This window comes from Trachurus japonicus, chromosome 21 (genome assembly GCF_045865225.1).
Source record: "Trachurus japonicus isolate A0001 chromosome 21, Traja_1.0".
NCBI lineage: Eukaryota > Metazoa > Chordata > Actinopteri > Carangiformes > Carangidae > Trachurus > Trachurus japonicus.
In genome coordinates, this window is record NC_140927.1 from 19,082,614 (window position 1) to 19,097,392 (window position 14,779).

Consider the following 14,779-nt stretch of genomic DNA (forward strand, 5'->3'; position numbering starts at 1 on the left):
TCATGTCATATGCTTAATTACCACATTGGAAAGCATCAACACCTGCTAAAGCCAGTTGATCCTGGTGCTGAGCTGGATGCGCGCACCAGGGAGTTTCACAATAAAGGCGATTTCGTGAGGCAAAAGCTCTGATGTGAAAAAAAAAAAAAAAAAAAAAATCTTCCGTTATGTAACATGATGTTTGAACGTGTTTCTGCAAATTACCTCTCTCGTTTATTGGACTTATTGAAAACCAACTCACGTCCACCACTTTTAAGTCTTGCGCTTGCGCGTAACGGAACCGGGAGCTGTCCAAGTGCTGAAATGAGGGGAAAAGGCGTTCCTCTCCCCATTCCTCAACAGAAGACTGCTCCTGCACCTGCGAATTATCTCACTTCATATAAGTAACAACACGGGGGCCAACGGGGTGGGTGGGTTGTCTTCACAGAGCGAACCAACGCCAAAAAGCAAGAACGCATCCAGTGGTGGTGAGAGAGTGGGGGTGGTGGTGGTGGTGCGTTTTGGAGTTTCACCCACTCGACGTCTAGCCACAGGACTGATGTTCCTCCACACCTCCGCTTCGAGAAATCTGTTTGTGGGAGTCAGAGTTTGAATGAAACTAAACTATGATCCGTGGCTGCGTTGAGGAATGTCTCCGGTATTTTTGTGTGACAAAAGAACACCCAAGCGCTCACGACCTGCTCAGGAAGACAACGGCGTCCCTATTTGGATTATGTGTTTGTCCAATGTAAACATATGGAAGAAATAGAAAAGTGAGCACATGGGGAAACCACCGGGAATGATTCGCTCCTTCATTAAGGTTTTGGTAGCTTTACTCACACATTTCATGGAGACGAGCAACTTTAGGTAAGGAAATGCATTTGCCAGATATGCTGATTTAATACAAATTACATTTCTCATTCTTAAGTCTGATATTCAAGCTATTTCACTCTGATTAACTGTGATTTTAATGTGAAACATTATTAAATGGGTGATTTTCTTCCTCTTCACAGACTAAGTTGGTAATTGCTTGAGTGTTGCTTTGATTTGGATGGACTAAAGTTACTGATTATTTGCAGCAGTTTGTACTGTTGTTATGGGAACCATTCGCTCACATTTTAAAACGTATAATATACGGGATTTATTTTTTTTGCCATGGAGTGCAATGCGTTTATACTACAATTACGCACGCAATGGTATTATTTTCTATTATCCTGCAGCAGCACAACTATATTCCCGTCACCAATATAAACGACAACATGCTGACATGCCAGTATGGTGGTCTTGCATGATGGTAAAGGAGAAGCCCCACGACGTCGAAATCTCATGAGATTCATCTGATACGCGGGTGCGCTTTAACGCATTTTCCAGTTTCCACCATGTGTGTGTCCATCACTCCCCGACAGCTGCTCGGCGGCAGATAAGGTTTAACGCTTGGTTCTGAGCTCCGACTTCTGTCTGAGCAAGTGATTTTCCTCACGCTGTGTGTATGTGTATGTGTATGTGTGTGTATGTGTGTGTGTGTGTGTGTCTGTTCCAGAGTTGTTGATGCCAAGGAGCACGATTCCAGATCATCCTCCAACATGTCTCCATCAGACTTTCTGGACTCACTCATGGGTCGCACGTCTGGGTACGATGCACGAATAAGACCGAATTTTAAAGGTGCGTTTATCGTCTTAATAAGAAATAACCACACTTCACTTTAGACACACACACACACACACACACACACACACACACACACACACACACACACACACACACACACACACACACACACACACACACACACACACACACACAATTACTACCTTTTGTCAACATCTTATAATGTTCACTGAGTCTTTGCATGTCTATCCACCTGTAAGTGTAACAGTAAACACAGCAGACTGACTATTACTTATCTGGAGATCCACTGGCTGTTATCTGTGGAGAAGAAACTGTGCTGCCATTGATAAGAACAATCAATCACTTGAGTTGACAGTGCCATGACTGTCCTGCTTGAAATTAAATCATGAACTAACCCATCATCATGCACTGCACGACGTTGCACATTTGTTTTCATTCAGTGAAATGATGTGCAACATAATCCATATATCCATTAAACAATATTTTGGAAACAGGAAAAGGGTGTGTGTGTGTTTTGGGGGGGGGGGGGGTCCTTGTAAATATCACAGTCACACAGTCAGACTGGTACTCAGAGCAGACAGGGATGCCACCATGACAGGCCAAATGATGGATGGTGCCCCTGTGGCTGGGCTGCAGGCTACTGACTTCCTCTGTTGCTGTTGGTGTGATGCTGGAGACAGACACAGCATCTGTCACTGGAACAGAGTTGAGTGAGGGGAGGCAAAGGCTGGACTGCTGGGGCTCAGACCCCGACTGCAGGCTGGGTCAGGTGGGGCACGGATTTGTTGGGCAGTTTGGAGGGATTCCAGTATAGTTGAAGGCGACTAGACAGTTGTGCAGCATGGGGATTGATCAGCAAGGATTCAGAAATACATGGCCCAGATCTCTATCTGGGATTGAAGGGGAAAAGCAATGCTGACAAGATTGCTGAAATGGACTTGAGATGAGCAGAGGACAGTGTGTTTAACTCTGGCTGGCATTTCCAGGGGATGGGTGAAATGTAAGCGACTGTTTCCAGCTAATAAAGAGAGGATCAGCACACATGGATTAAAAGACATAAAGCCTGAAATGAATGTTCCTGGTTATATCCAGATCCTCGTTGTATTTAGGGATAAATAAAGCTCCCGTAGTCTCGTACACAATCTAACACCTTATCGCTGGAAAACAAACACTTTTGCATGAACCCTGTGTGATGTAAACAGATGATTTCTGTAGCGAACCTGCTAGTCATACTTTGAAGGGAGCGCTGAACTGTATTTCTGAAGGCTGACCTAGATTTCATTGCTGAGTTTGTTGTGAGGAGGTAACCGCTTTATTTTTCTGCCTCTGCTGTTAAATGTAGCCACCTGACGAGAAACTGAGGCAAATATTAATACCAAGTGTCATGCAATATTGATGAAGAATGCACAGGGGAAGGGCACAGTGAAGGGCTTACAACTTCACTTATCAGATGGAGTAAAAAAAAAAAGAAGATTTGCAGTGATTTAACCTGGCAAGACTCACAAACGGTTCAGGCCACACCGGAGTAAAAAAAAAAAACTCATTAGAGTGCGCTGGTTACTTTGCACTCACTAGTGTTGGAGAGAGGATGCTTTGGTTTTATATTAGAGCTAATAAATGACTATAGGGTTGAAACTGTATTTGAAACACAACCAAAACAATGCAAAGATGGTTTAATAGCAAAGAGTATGGGGCCAGTCAGAGAATTGTTAGATAATTTTTGTGAGGAAAAAAGAATTAAATGATTAATTTGCAATGGAAAGAGTTGCCAGTAAATGACTAATGGTTTATACAGCTAATTGTTGCAGCACTGCATTACAGTAATGTTTGAGTGTGTATGTGTGTGCGCATTTGCCTGTGTGGGCATGTATCCTCATGTTGAATTAAGGACAGGATGTAGAAAAGACGTGGTCACACAATGTTAACCACAGAAGATCACCATACAAGGGATAATCACTTGAGTATAGAGATTATACCAAGCTGATGCAGTATGATATTGCTGCCGATTCTTTCATATTCCATTTGAATAAAACAGAATTTAAATAACATTTTTTTTAAAAAGTCTGTTTAATCTTAAAAGCAAAAACATGGATCCTCTCTTTGTATGTGATCTTTTGCCTCTAATGCATGCAACGTGTCACCAACCACTCCTGAAACTCCCATTAGAAATGATTATAATATTATCAGAATTGCTAATTGGTGTTAATGCAAATTGCCATACATTGTGCAACAACAGCTTGTAAACCAACAGATCCCAACTTTTTCTATTGAAACATCTTCACTGCTCCAAACCCAGTGGTCCTTGAGGATATGGTTTAAGGCTTTCTCCTGTCATGTCATTGTCATTCCATTTCACAGGTCCCCCTGTAAACGTTACATGCAATATTTTTATCAACAGTTTCGGCTCTGTCACAGAGACAACCATGGTGAGTTCCTTTGGCATTTTGGTTGCTTTCTGCCCTGTACAATGTGTCAATGTGTTATCTATCCCTCAACTTGCAGGTCCACCAGTTAATGTTACCTGCAACATATTTATCAACAGCTTTGGTTCTATAGCAGAAACTACAATGGTGAGTTGCGCGTTGTGCTTGGAAATCTTCTAAAACCCTGATCCCCGCTCTGGAGTTCAGATTAAATCATTTTAATCATTTATTCACCCCAACCTAAACAACTTTATTTATTTATTTACGTCTTTGACATCTATCAATGGTATGTCTTCCTATTCATGAAAAGACTTTGTTTTTTTTTTGCCATCAAGGAGTCTATTGGCGGGTCCACAAGGCACACATACATTAAATCTGTGTAACTCTCACTATAAATTACACGTGTTAGTCCAGGTTTAATGATTCATGGAGCAACAAGAAAGTCAGTTCAAGTGTAGCCATTAATTGTGGGTGGAGATGAGGGGCTGTGATTTTCAGTGGAGCTCATCTGCCATGATGTAAATATGTAATGTGTGCAAGCACTTAACTGCCAAAGGGTTAAGGTAAAAAATACAAATACAAATAAAACCTGCAAGGCTGCAATGAAACTCATCCTGATCAAAGGATCCATAATGACTGATAATAACTATTTAGATCATGAATGGTGGATGTTAATTTGCACAGGAGCTGGAGCTCATGAGATTGCCAGGCAATTACACGGCTTTAGACACGCACGCAAATATTTGGAACCGCCAATATGCTGATGAAATGTCAAACAACATAAGGGCTTCTCATCATCATGACATGTCAATTACTCTGAGCAACTGAGCTTTGTGACATTCAATCTACTGCTAACTGCACTGTTAGAGTTTCCCTCATCAGTTACTGCATCTTGCCAATGTGCCATTTAGCTTCTATAATGGCACTTAGATAATTATGATTAACAAGAGCAGTGTTACGAGGTCAGTGCTTATCAAATGGAATTTAAGATTACATAGGCACCCAGATGACAGCGCTGTTATTTCAATGACATTTTGATTTTGCCAGACGTGCAACGAAAATTATATTTTGCTCATTATCCATTTTATTTCATATGTTCTCATTAATGTTACATGGATATTGACATATTTTGCATTACCACAACTGTTGTTTCTGTGTTAATGTGATAATATGGATGTAACAAGGAAAGGGAGCATTGGACTGCTTAAGTTTCCTTAAGTGAAAGTATTAGCTGTGCAATAGAGTATTATAAACAACAATTCTATAAAAATGCAAACCAATCACATGTTTTTAATGTAAAATCATAACTGACAAAGTAACAGGTGTCAGATAAATGTAGCTGATGGAAAAGTAGATGAACTTCAGTGAAGCAGAAATATTAATGTGTAAAATGGGAATGCTCACATTGTACTTAGTGCTTCTTGAATACACATAGTAACATGTTACTACTCAATAAAACAGATTTAGGTTTTTGACTTTTTAAGAATTGGTATAATGCTTGATTGGTCTATTAATGTATTATCATTATTTTAAGCTACGCAAATATATTTTCGAGAAAGATAATAGTCGTGTAGGGGTAGATTTGTCAATGCCATTTTCCTATTCACCTCATAAAAATGAGGGTTGTGTGAGACTTAAAATTTTTTATTGATGACTGATGCTCCATCACCGGCATGCTTTCTCATAGCCCCAATCACCGCACCACAAAATATGCAAAGCAGCTTGTCATCTCCGCAGGATTACAGAGTGAACATCTTCCTGCGGCAGAAGTGGAATGACCCTCGGCTGGCGTACAGCAAATACCCGGATCCCTCCCTCGACCTGGACCCGTCCATGCTGGACTCCATATGGAAGCCTGACCTCTTCTTTGCCAACGAGAAAGGAGCCAACTTCCATGATGTCACCACAGACAACAAGCTGCTGAGGATCTTTAAGGATGGGTCTGTCCTCTACAGTATCAGGTGAATTAGTGAATATGATGTTATAAATGACAGCTTTTAAAAAGGAACACATGACACAAAGATAGAGGTTTATGCTTGAACTAGGTCAGTCTGTGGATTCATCGAAAATTACATTTTGATAGCTGCTTTATCAGATAAGAAAACAGAGGTGTGTGAAAACAGTGAAAATGTACTGGATAGTTTATTCTGTGTTGAAAATCTCTGGGTTTTGGATAAAAGCTGAGATTTTTAAGACATCACCATGGGCTCTGGGAAATTATCCAAAGCATTTTTCACTGCTAATGTTCTCCAGACCAAGTGATTAACCAAGAAACTAATCTGTGTATTCGTTGATGACAAAAAGAGTTTTTTTTTTTTTTTTGCAGTTGCAGCTTCAGACCTTGCAATACTGTAGCGGTGGTAGGAATTTGTGCAGTGAAAGATGAGAGGAGCAGAAGCTCTGATGCATAGATTGCCCCAGGACACGTTCACTTATTGCTTTTCTTACATTTCCTCTCAAACATCAAAGTCTGTCAATCCATAGCATACAGTGTTAAATGGATTTTATCGTATTATGATCACTCCTTTGAAATGGCATAATTCACTGAACTACGGCACATCCCCATGTGCAATGTAGATTTTTAATAAAGGAACGCTGATTGCAAAAGGGCAAGTGAATCTCAGGGGCATTGTTGAGAATCCAAAGCAAAGATAGAAGCAAAAGCGAAGAGGGGAAAAAAAATTGTGAATCCTTCTCCATGTTAGTCTCAATATCCATAAGACACTGCAGAAAACTCTGAAACATGCAAGCAGCTCAGGATGGGTGACATCTTAAGACCTATCAGCTCCAAATTTTGAGCACAGCTCTGTTATGGAAAATATGTTTCATTTCATTTCAATACAACTTCAATCACACACAGCATTCAATTTTCTCTGCAGTGATATGATACAGGGCAGATCAATTCTGAGTCCATTTAAAGGGCAGCTCAAAGCTCAGGGGAGCTCAGGTGTGGAGGCAGAGTGGGTCAACGCCAGAGATGAGAGAGGCGGTTAGCCACTCGATCCATTCATGAGAAAAATGACAGAGTGAGCAGACTGTGGGCCACAATGCATCAAAGAGACAATACGTTGCAGTAATGACAGTGTGATAGGAACCTGCTGAAGGGAATCCTATGTGGTGTGACAGAGAGAAGCGCACCATACCGAGATTAGAGAAAAGAGCAGTACCGAGCGTGATTTAATTTTCCAAGCAAATTATTTTCAATCTGTGTGCCGACTCAGCAGTTTGAGATTTAATGAGCATATTTCTGTCAGAATCTCTCCTCCATATCTCACTGCAGGACTTTGTCTCACATCGCAGGTTGACTCTCATTCTGTCCTGCCCGATGGACCTGAAGAACTTTCCGATGGATGTGCAAACTTGCACAATGCAACTGGAAAGTTGTAAGGATCGACTTTTGTCCCAGTTTTGTCACTGCACTCTGAACAAAGTAGAAGTAGAAGTGAATATCTACAGATTGATTCCTGTGTTCTCTTGTGTCTCTAGTCGGCTACACCATGAATGACTTGATCTTTGAGTGGATGGAGAACGGACCAGTGCAGGTGTCAGAAGGACTCACCCTGCCTCAGTTCATTATGAGGGAAGAGAAGGAGCTGGGCTACTGTACCAAACACTACAACACCGGTTAGACACACACATGTGCTTTAGACTTTTTAGAGCTACCAATTCCTCCCGGTGCGGTTTCTGAAAAATATGTTTGTGTCCCTTCCTGTTAAACAGGTAAATTCACCTGCATTGAAGTTAAATTCCATCTCGAGCGCCAGATGGGCTACTATCTGATCCAGATGTACATTCCCTCCCTTCTGATTGTCATCCTCTCATGGGTGTCTTTTTGGATCAACATGGATGCTGCGCCTGCCAGAGTGGCACTTGGCATCACCACTGTGCTTACTATGACCACCCAAAGCTCCGGCTCTAGGGCTTCTCTTCCAAAGGTACACAGTTCTTTCTATTTCACAGCAGGAATGGTGCACTTGTAGAAGATTCAAAGTACATAAAAGCCTCTTCTAGCAGAGCATATTATAAAGAGACTGCATGCACCATGTGAAAAATTGCATACAGTATAATTACATCAGGTTTTGTCCAGATATTTATTAATATGTTGCTTTACAGCATTTCACCATTAAAGGTTAAAGGTCCAGTGTGTAATATGGGGGTAGAACCGTGATATCTAGCGTTCAGATTCTAGTTTGCAGTGCTCACTCGTTCGCTTGCACTGCAAAGTGACGGTGGCCTCCGAGGACAAAAAAACTTGTTTACCACAACTGGGACGACTGGTAGTATTTCAGGAGCATGGAGATGTTAATTTTATTTTCCAGCGATTATACACTTATACAAATATATTCATGGGTAGTATATTCAGATTTCGCCAATAAATTCTGCCAATTATTACACACTGAACTTTTAAGGGCAAACCACTGCATGTATCAAAACATACATTATGTATCATAAAGTTGAAATATGGGTCTAACTATTTGTGGTGCATGGATTGTAGAAACATTACTATTTGTCAAATCTAAACATATCAGCATAGTTAGCTGGTGATAGCCCCAACAGGAAAGGTTAGCTAGGAACTGAATTAAGACATAGCCTACTTTTAAAAACGTTTTCATGATTTGAAAGAATCCAATGATGAAACTAAAACTGAGAGATAAGGAAAGAATATATTCACAGTTCATAAAAAATGAATGGCGTAGGATGTTTAAAGAGTAAAGGGTCTGTAATTGGTGTAAATACAGAGACCTAAAAGGGAGAGCCAGAGCAATCAAACCACGTACATACAGGGGGGGGTGATGGTTCTCCATTCAGGACGCCATTACTGCACTATATTGCTGTATTATTGTTTAAGATCTCGTTAACACAACCTTTTACGTTTCTGTAACAGCAATATGTCTAGCATGTGTACAGCTGCAGCAATTGTAGATGGTACTAGCTTGTTTTCAATCAGGGTAAATTGCCATGCACATATTTCACGAAAGGGTACTACAGGCTGCGAGTGTCGGATCTTGATCATCAGTCTTTCTCCAGGTATCAGTCTGCAGATGAGCACATTAAGGCCTCAGCAACAAGAGATTCTCACATGAAAGATGCGTAAACTGATAAATATTTAAAGAGAGCCTTTGAGAGCTTTGATTCAAGAAAACAATAGCTCAATGTGCCTTAAGAGCCCTCATAAAGCTGAGTTGTTTTCCCAACATGCTAATCAGCTGTCATGAAGACAGGAGGTCACGCTGATGAGCAGTAAATACCTTCGACTTCAATCTCACTCTCTCAAAAGAAACAGATCAAAACCAATGCTACAGTTCACTGTTTAATGGTAATTAAATCAGCTATTATTTGCCACTGTTTATGTTCAACTGATATTACTGGGAGATTTAATAGCCTTGTTAGCAAACACCCCCTCTAATTACAGCCATTCAGAGCTAACATACATAATTAAGAGAAGAAACTGATTCGTGAGTGTGGATGACCTGGTAGATTTAACACATCTAAGAAGCAAAATCAGTTCAGAAAAGTTAAAAGGAAAACAAAATATTTTAAACTAAAGCACCAATTCATTTTGCATTTGAATTGAGACAATGTTTTTTTTTCCCTTGGAGGATCTAACAAAGGAAATTTGTTTTCTCCCCCAGGTCTCTTACGTGAAAGCCATTGATATCTGGATGGCTGTGTGTCTGCTCTTTGTATTTGCTGCATTGCTAGAATATGCTGGGGTTAATTTTGTCTCCAGGCAACAGAAAGAGTTTCTGCGCCTGAGGCGAAGACAGAGGAGAAATCAAAAGGTAGGCTTTAAAAGTCTTTAAGATGCTTCTGTTTGGTTATTAAACTTTCCAGCCCCATCAGAGGGGTGGTGAAGTTGATTGGTCAGCCATATTTACCGATCCAGAGTGAAATATCTAATCAACTATTGGAGTGGATTGGAACTTTTGTACAGATATTTATGGTCTATACAAAATTACCCAGAAGATGAATCCTAATGACTTGGTCAACCTCTGACTGACCTCTTTCCTACATATATATCTAGGGGGGGGACTCATCAATTGGAACATCTATTGGACATGAAATGTGGTACAAACAAGTGTTCCTAGGGATGATGTGCCAAGACAGGTCAATTTCAAATTTGCCTCGAAGAGCTTTCCAATCAATACAGCACCGAGGGGGCTTATAGTGCATAAGATAGAATATAGGTCAGAGGAATCTGTCCTCAAGGATGGGCATGCAATAGGTGTACAGAACAGATTAAACCATGTTAGCATTGTCACTGTGGTTGCTGGTAGTATGTAGCTCAAAGGAAACCTCAGTCTCAGAGCTTTGGTGGGATATTGAACAAGAGCAACATAGTTACTTGCCTAAATTCACCCCAAAAGCAGTGGTTGTAAATACTTATATCCGGTTCTCTTAAGGCAGTTTTTGAGATTCAAAATTTGTAATATCTTGTGATTAATATGTAAATTTACTGTATGTATACTACAGAAACACTGAGCCTGTGGCCACTGGGAGACTGTAGCTCAGGAGGTAGAGCAGATTGTCTATTCAGTGCAGTGTTAGCTGCCAGCTCTGCCTTGTACATATGTTGAATGTCCTTGAGCAAGACACAGTGTGCACGGGTGAATGAGAGGCAGATCGTAAAGGGTTTTGTTTGCTAAGGTGGAAAGGCACTACATAAAAGCAGACAAAAGTCTGTGCTGTAGAAAGACTAATTAAGGTCATTCTGGCCACATGTGCGTGTGTTTTTCAGGATGAGGATATGCGTGAAGGCCGCTTTAATTTTGCTGGCTACAATATGACCCAGTGTCTGCCAACGAAGGACGGCTCAGCTGTTAAGAACGCTACGCCAGCTCCAAACCCTCAACCTCCAGTCCCAAAAGACGTGGACACCATGAGGAAGAAGTTTGTGGACAGAGCCAAGAGGATAGACACGATCTCCAGAGCAGCCTTTCCTTTGGCCTTCCTGATCTTCAACGTCTTCTACTGGATCACCTACAAGATCATCCGGCATGAGGACATCCACAAGAAGTAAAGACTTGACAAATAACATTTATTTTACATTTCTCAGATTGAGAAATGCTCAGAAAGCACAGTGAGATGAGATGGGATACTGTGCAACGAGAGGCACCATGGTGATGATGGCGATGTTCTTTCAGGGATAATGTATAATGTTCATGCATCGTACAGTAATGCTCATGTTCTGATAACATGAAGAGCTTTTGAGACACAGATGCTTTTTTGTTGTTGTACTGCTGCATAATATTTCCTAAAGAATCTGGAATTATGGTTTTAACTCAAGGCTTAGTAACATGCTGGAGACGAGGGACCAACATTTTTGTTTGAATCAGTTCTGAGTTGACATCTGTACAAACCAGGAAAAAAAAAAAACATTCCATGGATTTGTAACTGTAAGGTAGATTAGCAGGACCCTCGAAGACCTTTTGTGATTGCAAAAAGGGGTCTTTCTTATAAAGGATGTTAAAGACTGTTTTATAGTGTATTATTGTCACGGCACATCTTGTGTTTATACAAAAATACAGCAGCAAATGTCTCAAATATACAGGCAGAAAGCACATGCAGATGCATCTTTCAAACATTAGGCAGCAGCACAAGTCTCAGGCACGAGCGCGAACAAAGCAGAAGAAAATTGGGAATTGAATTTTTATGACATACCTGAGGCCTTAGATATCAAAAAAGATTTGGTGAGATGAAGTACTATGCTTCTCTATTTTTTCAAGCATCTCCTCTTGTTTAGTGGTCAAACAGATCGAACGCACCGTTTGAGCTTTTCTACCTGTGGCCAGGCATCCAAAGGTACTACTCCGTGTCGTTTCCTTTTTTCTCTGAGTGTATTATAAAATCATATACATGTACAACTGATGTCACCTAAAATCAATGTAAGTTAATCCAGATGTTTTGAAAGTCATTCATTTTGATTTTCATTGGACAGTAATTGATCAAACAAACTGTCATATATTTCACAGGCTAAATTCATAAAGTATAAAGGCCAATTTTGATCAAGTGTATATGTTAGCCTGCAAACTGTGAACATGCACTGCATTACTCAATGTTGTCATATGCCCATATCCACATGAATTCATTTATATTCCAGGTAAATACTCCAGGTATCTTAGGTATGCTTTTAGAGTTTGAGACTATGTTTTTGTAGATTTAGTCTGATGAAATATTTATTGTAATGGAGGAAAGGTTATGTTTCTAAAAAAGAAAAAAAAAAGCTTTCTGTATTCCTCTTCAACCTCTGTGGACTGTTTCCCTTCACTTGGCCTGTTTGTTGCTGGATGGTGACGTATGTTTGTAGAAGGATTTGACAGTGAAAGACAGATCTGCCTAACATTCATAGTACAGAGCAGCTAATGGTCACTGCACTCCTGATATACTGTGGTGAAGATTTACTGGCCTGTACATCAATAAAATTGACTGTGCACCATATTTACTTGATTTCCACCTTATATGTGATGTTAAAGACTTGGCTTTGCGAAACATTGTCATGCAATAGATCATAAGATTAGACCATATATTGCTTTGCTCTCATATACAAAATGAAGAGATGGATGCCCTTCGGGAAAAAAAAGAACAAAACTGTCAAGTAAGGCACAAACACATGAAAATGCTTTTTGCGCCCGGTTGCAGATCAGATCAAACAAAATGACAAACACTGCGCTTTGCTCTTATCCAAGCCCATAAGTCAGGGTGATGACACACACACCGTGGATCAGTGGGTGGCCTGGGGTGACACAGATATGATCTGACTCTGGGTTTCCATTAATGCATGATAATGGACTTCACACTGTAGTGTAGCGATTCCATCAACTGGGGCTCGTGCAGCCAGAAGAATGGAAAACTATGGCCAAGTGCTCAAATACAAAGAAAGACACTATAACATTATACAAGGTAATAAAGATTCCTCTCATGCTGTTCCCACCTGTTGTTACTGCAGGTGAGCTCAGACAGCTCAATATATGTGAGAGGAGTGACCACACATTAGTTCTTGGTATTCAGATGGATGTAACGCCATTATCCACTCAATCATGCTATTCATTACCATAGTGTGGGTGATGCCAGGATCTACCAACTTTTATTTGATTTAAAGATGAATACATGGCATGTGGAGGGCTTATTGGGAAGACTGCATGAATAATCCAACAGCCTTTTTTTAATGCTCAAAACACAGGGATTATAAACTAATCAATAATACTAATCCTCACATGGAAATACCACCCATTTCACACACAGAGCCTTACATCATGATCCGTTATTAGCGCTGTTTGAATATGCAAGGATGCAACAGTCATTTATGAAATCAAATTGGGAATGACGGCTTATGAGGGGAACGTTATTTGCAGCTTATAAAAAGGTGTTTAAGAGGGGAAACAACTTTCCCTCATTCATTTAAGGTTTAGAGAGGCTGCTTTGAGAAGTCTGAGCGAGAGAAAGAGAGAGAGAGAGGCAAGAAATGTGGGTTGCCATAGCAACTGCACAGCAATTGATAGGGCTAGTGTGAGAGAAAAGCAGGACATTAATGAAGTTAAGAAGACCGGTGCATGATTCTGCCAAAAGTGTCTCTTATGCATGAATATAGTATATACTCCACTACGTCAAAACATATTTTTTTTACTATGTTAAGGGCAAAATGAAACCAGTGGCTATGTCAGGTGTTTTCTCTAAATGTTTATATCCAGATCATTTACTCAGCATTGTTCAAACAACAGCCACTGTATGTGTGTTTAGTGTGTGTAGTATCCGTCTTATGAATGCTGCACTGTTACAGTAGAAGTACATTGAGACATGTGGCACTCCAGCCACAGACACGCTGTGGGTTGATGTGTGATCGTCTGCAGACTAGTTGTACTGATCTCCACTCCGCTCCTTTATATGCAGCTTGTGAGAGGCGAGCATTCATAGTTTCATGCTGAGAACTCTTTACTTCATTGGTTTAATAAATAAAAACTTCAATTTTAAAATGTGGCTGCATCTGGAAAAACCACAACTGAACAACTAAAACGAAAGTCCTAGGCTATGTGGTTGGGAGCTTTAGAAACATGGTGAGTGATATTGTGTTAAGAATTTGTTTTTGAATCGACTTCAAAAGCCTGAATATTCAATGTTCATGTGCTCAAGATTGGTCTAAATTTAATAGCCAGATATGTCTAATATATAATTCAGCTTGTGTGTGCTGTTTAGTGTAGTACAATGCCTTAGGGCTTAATAAAAATGTGTTACTTTGTGATAAGCAAGAGGCACAATCTAAATAAATACTAGTATTTATGGTCATAATTACGGTGAGATGTCTTTAGAAATGGTTAAACAATTTAAATATGGTAACATTTAACTCGAATGTTGCTAAATCATGAGGATTTTTTGGTGTTTGAAGCAGTTTTGGGCCACATGGGAGTTCTCTGCATATTGAATCATGTTTACTATGTGGTATGTCTGTATGCGGTGTGTGTACTATGCATTATGTTGTAGATATAATCAATGTCCTCCCACTTTGTTTGGTTGAGAAGAAACCCTATGACCCTGATCAATACCAGTCAACTGCAGGCAAAGATCAGACCCGTGCCCTCGTCAAGCAGCACCAATATGAGTAAGTCTTACTAGCACCATTCATTATTATGGATGACTCACCTTGATTTAAATAAAAGGCACGAGCTGTGGTTCGAATGTAAACAAAAAGGTCAACCCACTAATAAAAACAAAGCTGCGATTTTAGATTACAACTAAATTTAACTATATAATGC

General features: G+C 40.2%; 1 protein-coding gene across 3 annotated transcripts; it reads left to right on the forward strand.

Moving 5' to 3' along the window:
- Window positions 1–285: 285 nt before the first annotated feature.
- glra2 (glycine receptor, alpha 2) lies at window positions 286–12,477 on the forward strand. 3 transcript variants are annotated; one of them, XM_085764868.1, is made up of 9 exons: window positions 286–846; window positions 1,520–1,641; window positions 3,967–4,178; window positions 5,769–5,992; window positions 7,332–7,414; window positions 7,518–7,655; window positions 7,752–7,966; window positions 9,665–9,814; window positions 10,771–12,477. In XM_085764868.1, the coding sequence occupies exons 1-9, from the start codon at window positions 761–763 to the stop codon at window positions 11,050–11,052; spliced, it is 1,512 nt and encodes a 503-aa protein (XP_085620994.1). In that variant the 5' UTR covers window positions 286–760; the 3' UTR covers window positions 11,053–12,477. The 3 variants fall into 3 exon arrangements, with proteins under 3 accessions (XP_085620994.1, XP_085620996.1, XP_085620995.1); XM_085764870.1 differs by having other exon boundaries at window positions 3,967–4,034; XM_085764869.1 differs by having other exon boundaries at window positions 4,111–4,178.
- Window positions 12,478–14,779: the final 2,302 nt, after the last annotated feature.

Bases quoted from the DNA above. Each gene is read 5' to 3' on its own strand.
- glra2 (XM_085764868.1), top strand. From the start codon at position 761: ATGGGGAAACCACCGGGAATGATTCGCTCCTTCATTAAGGTTTTGGTA. The intron at 847-1,519 runs GTAAGGAAATGC...TGTCTGTTCCAG, and splicing joins ATGGAGACGAGCAACTTTAG to AGTTGTTGATGCCAAGGAGC. The intron at 7,415-7,517 runs GTAAGGATCGAC...TTGTGTCTCTAG, and splicing joins CACAATGCAACTGGAAAGTT to TCGGCTACACCATGAATGAC.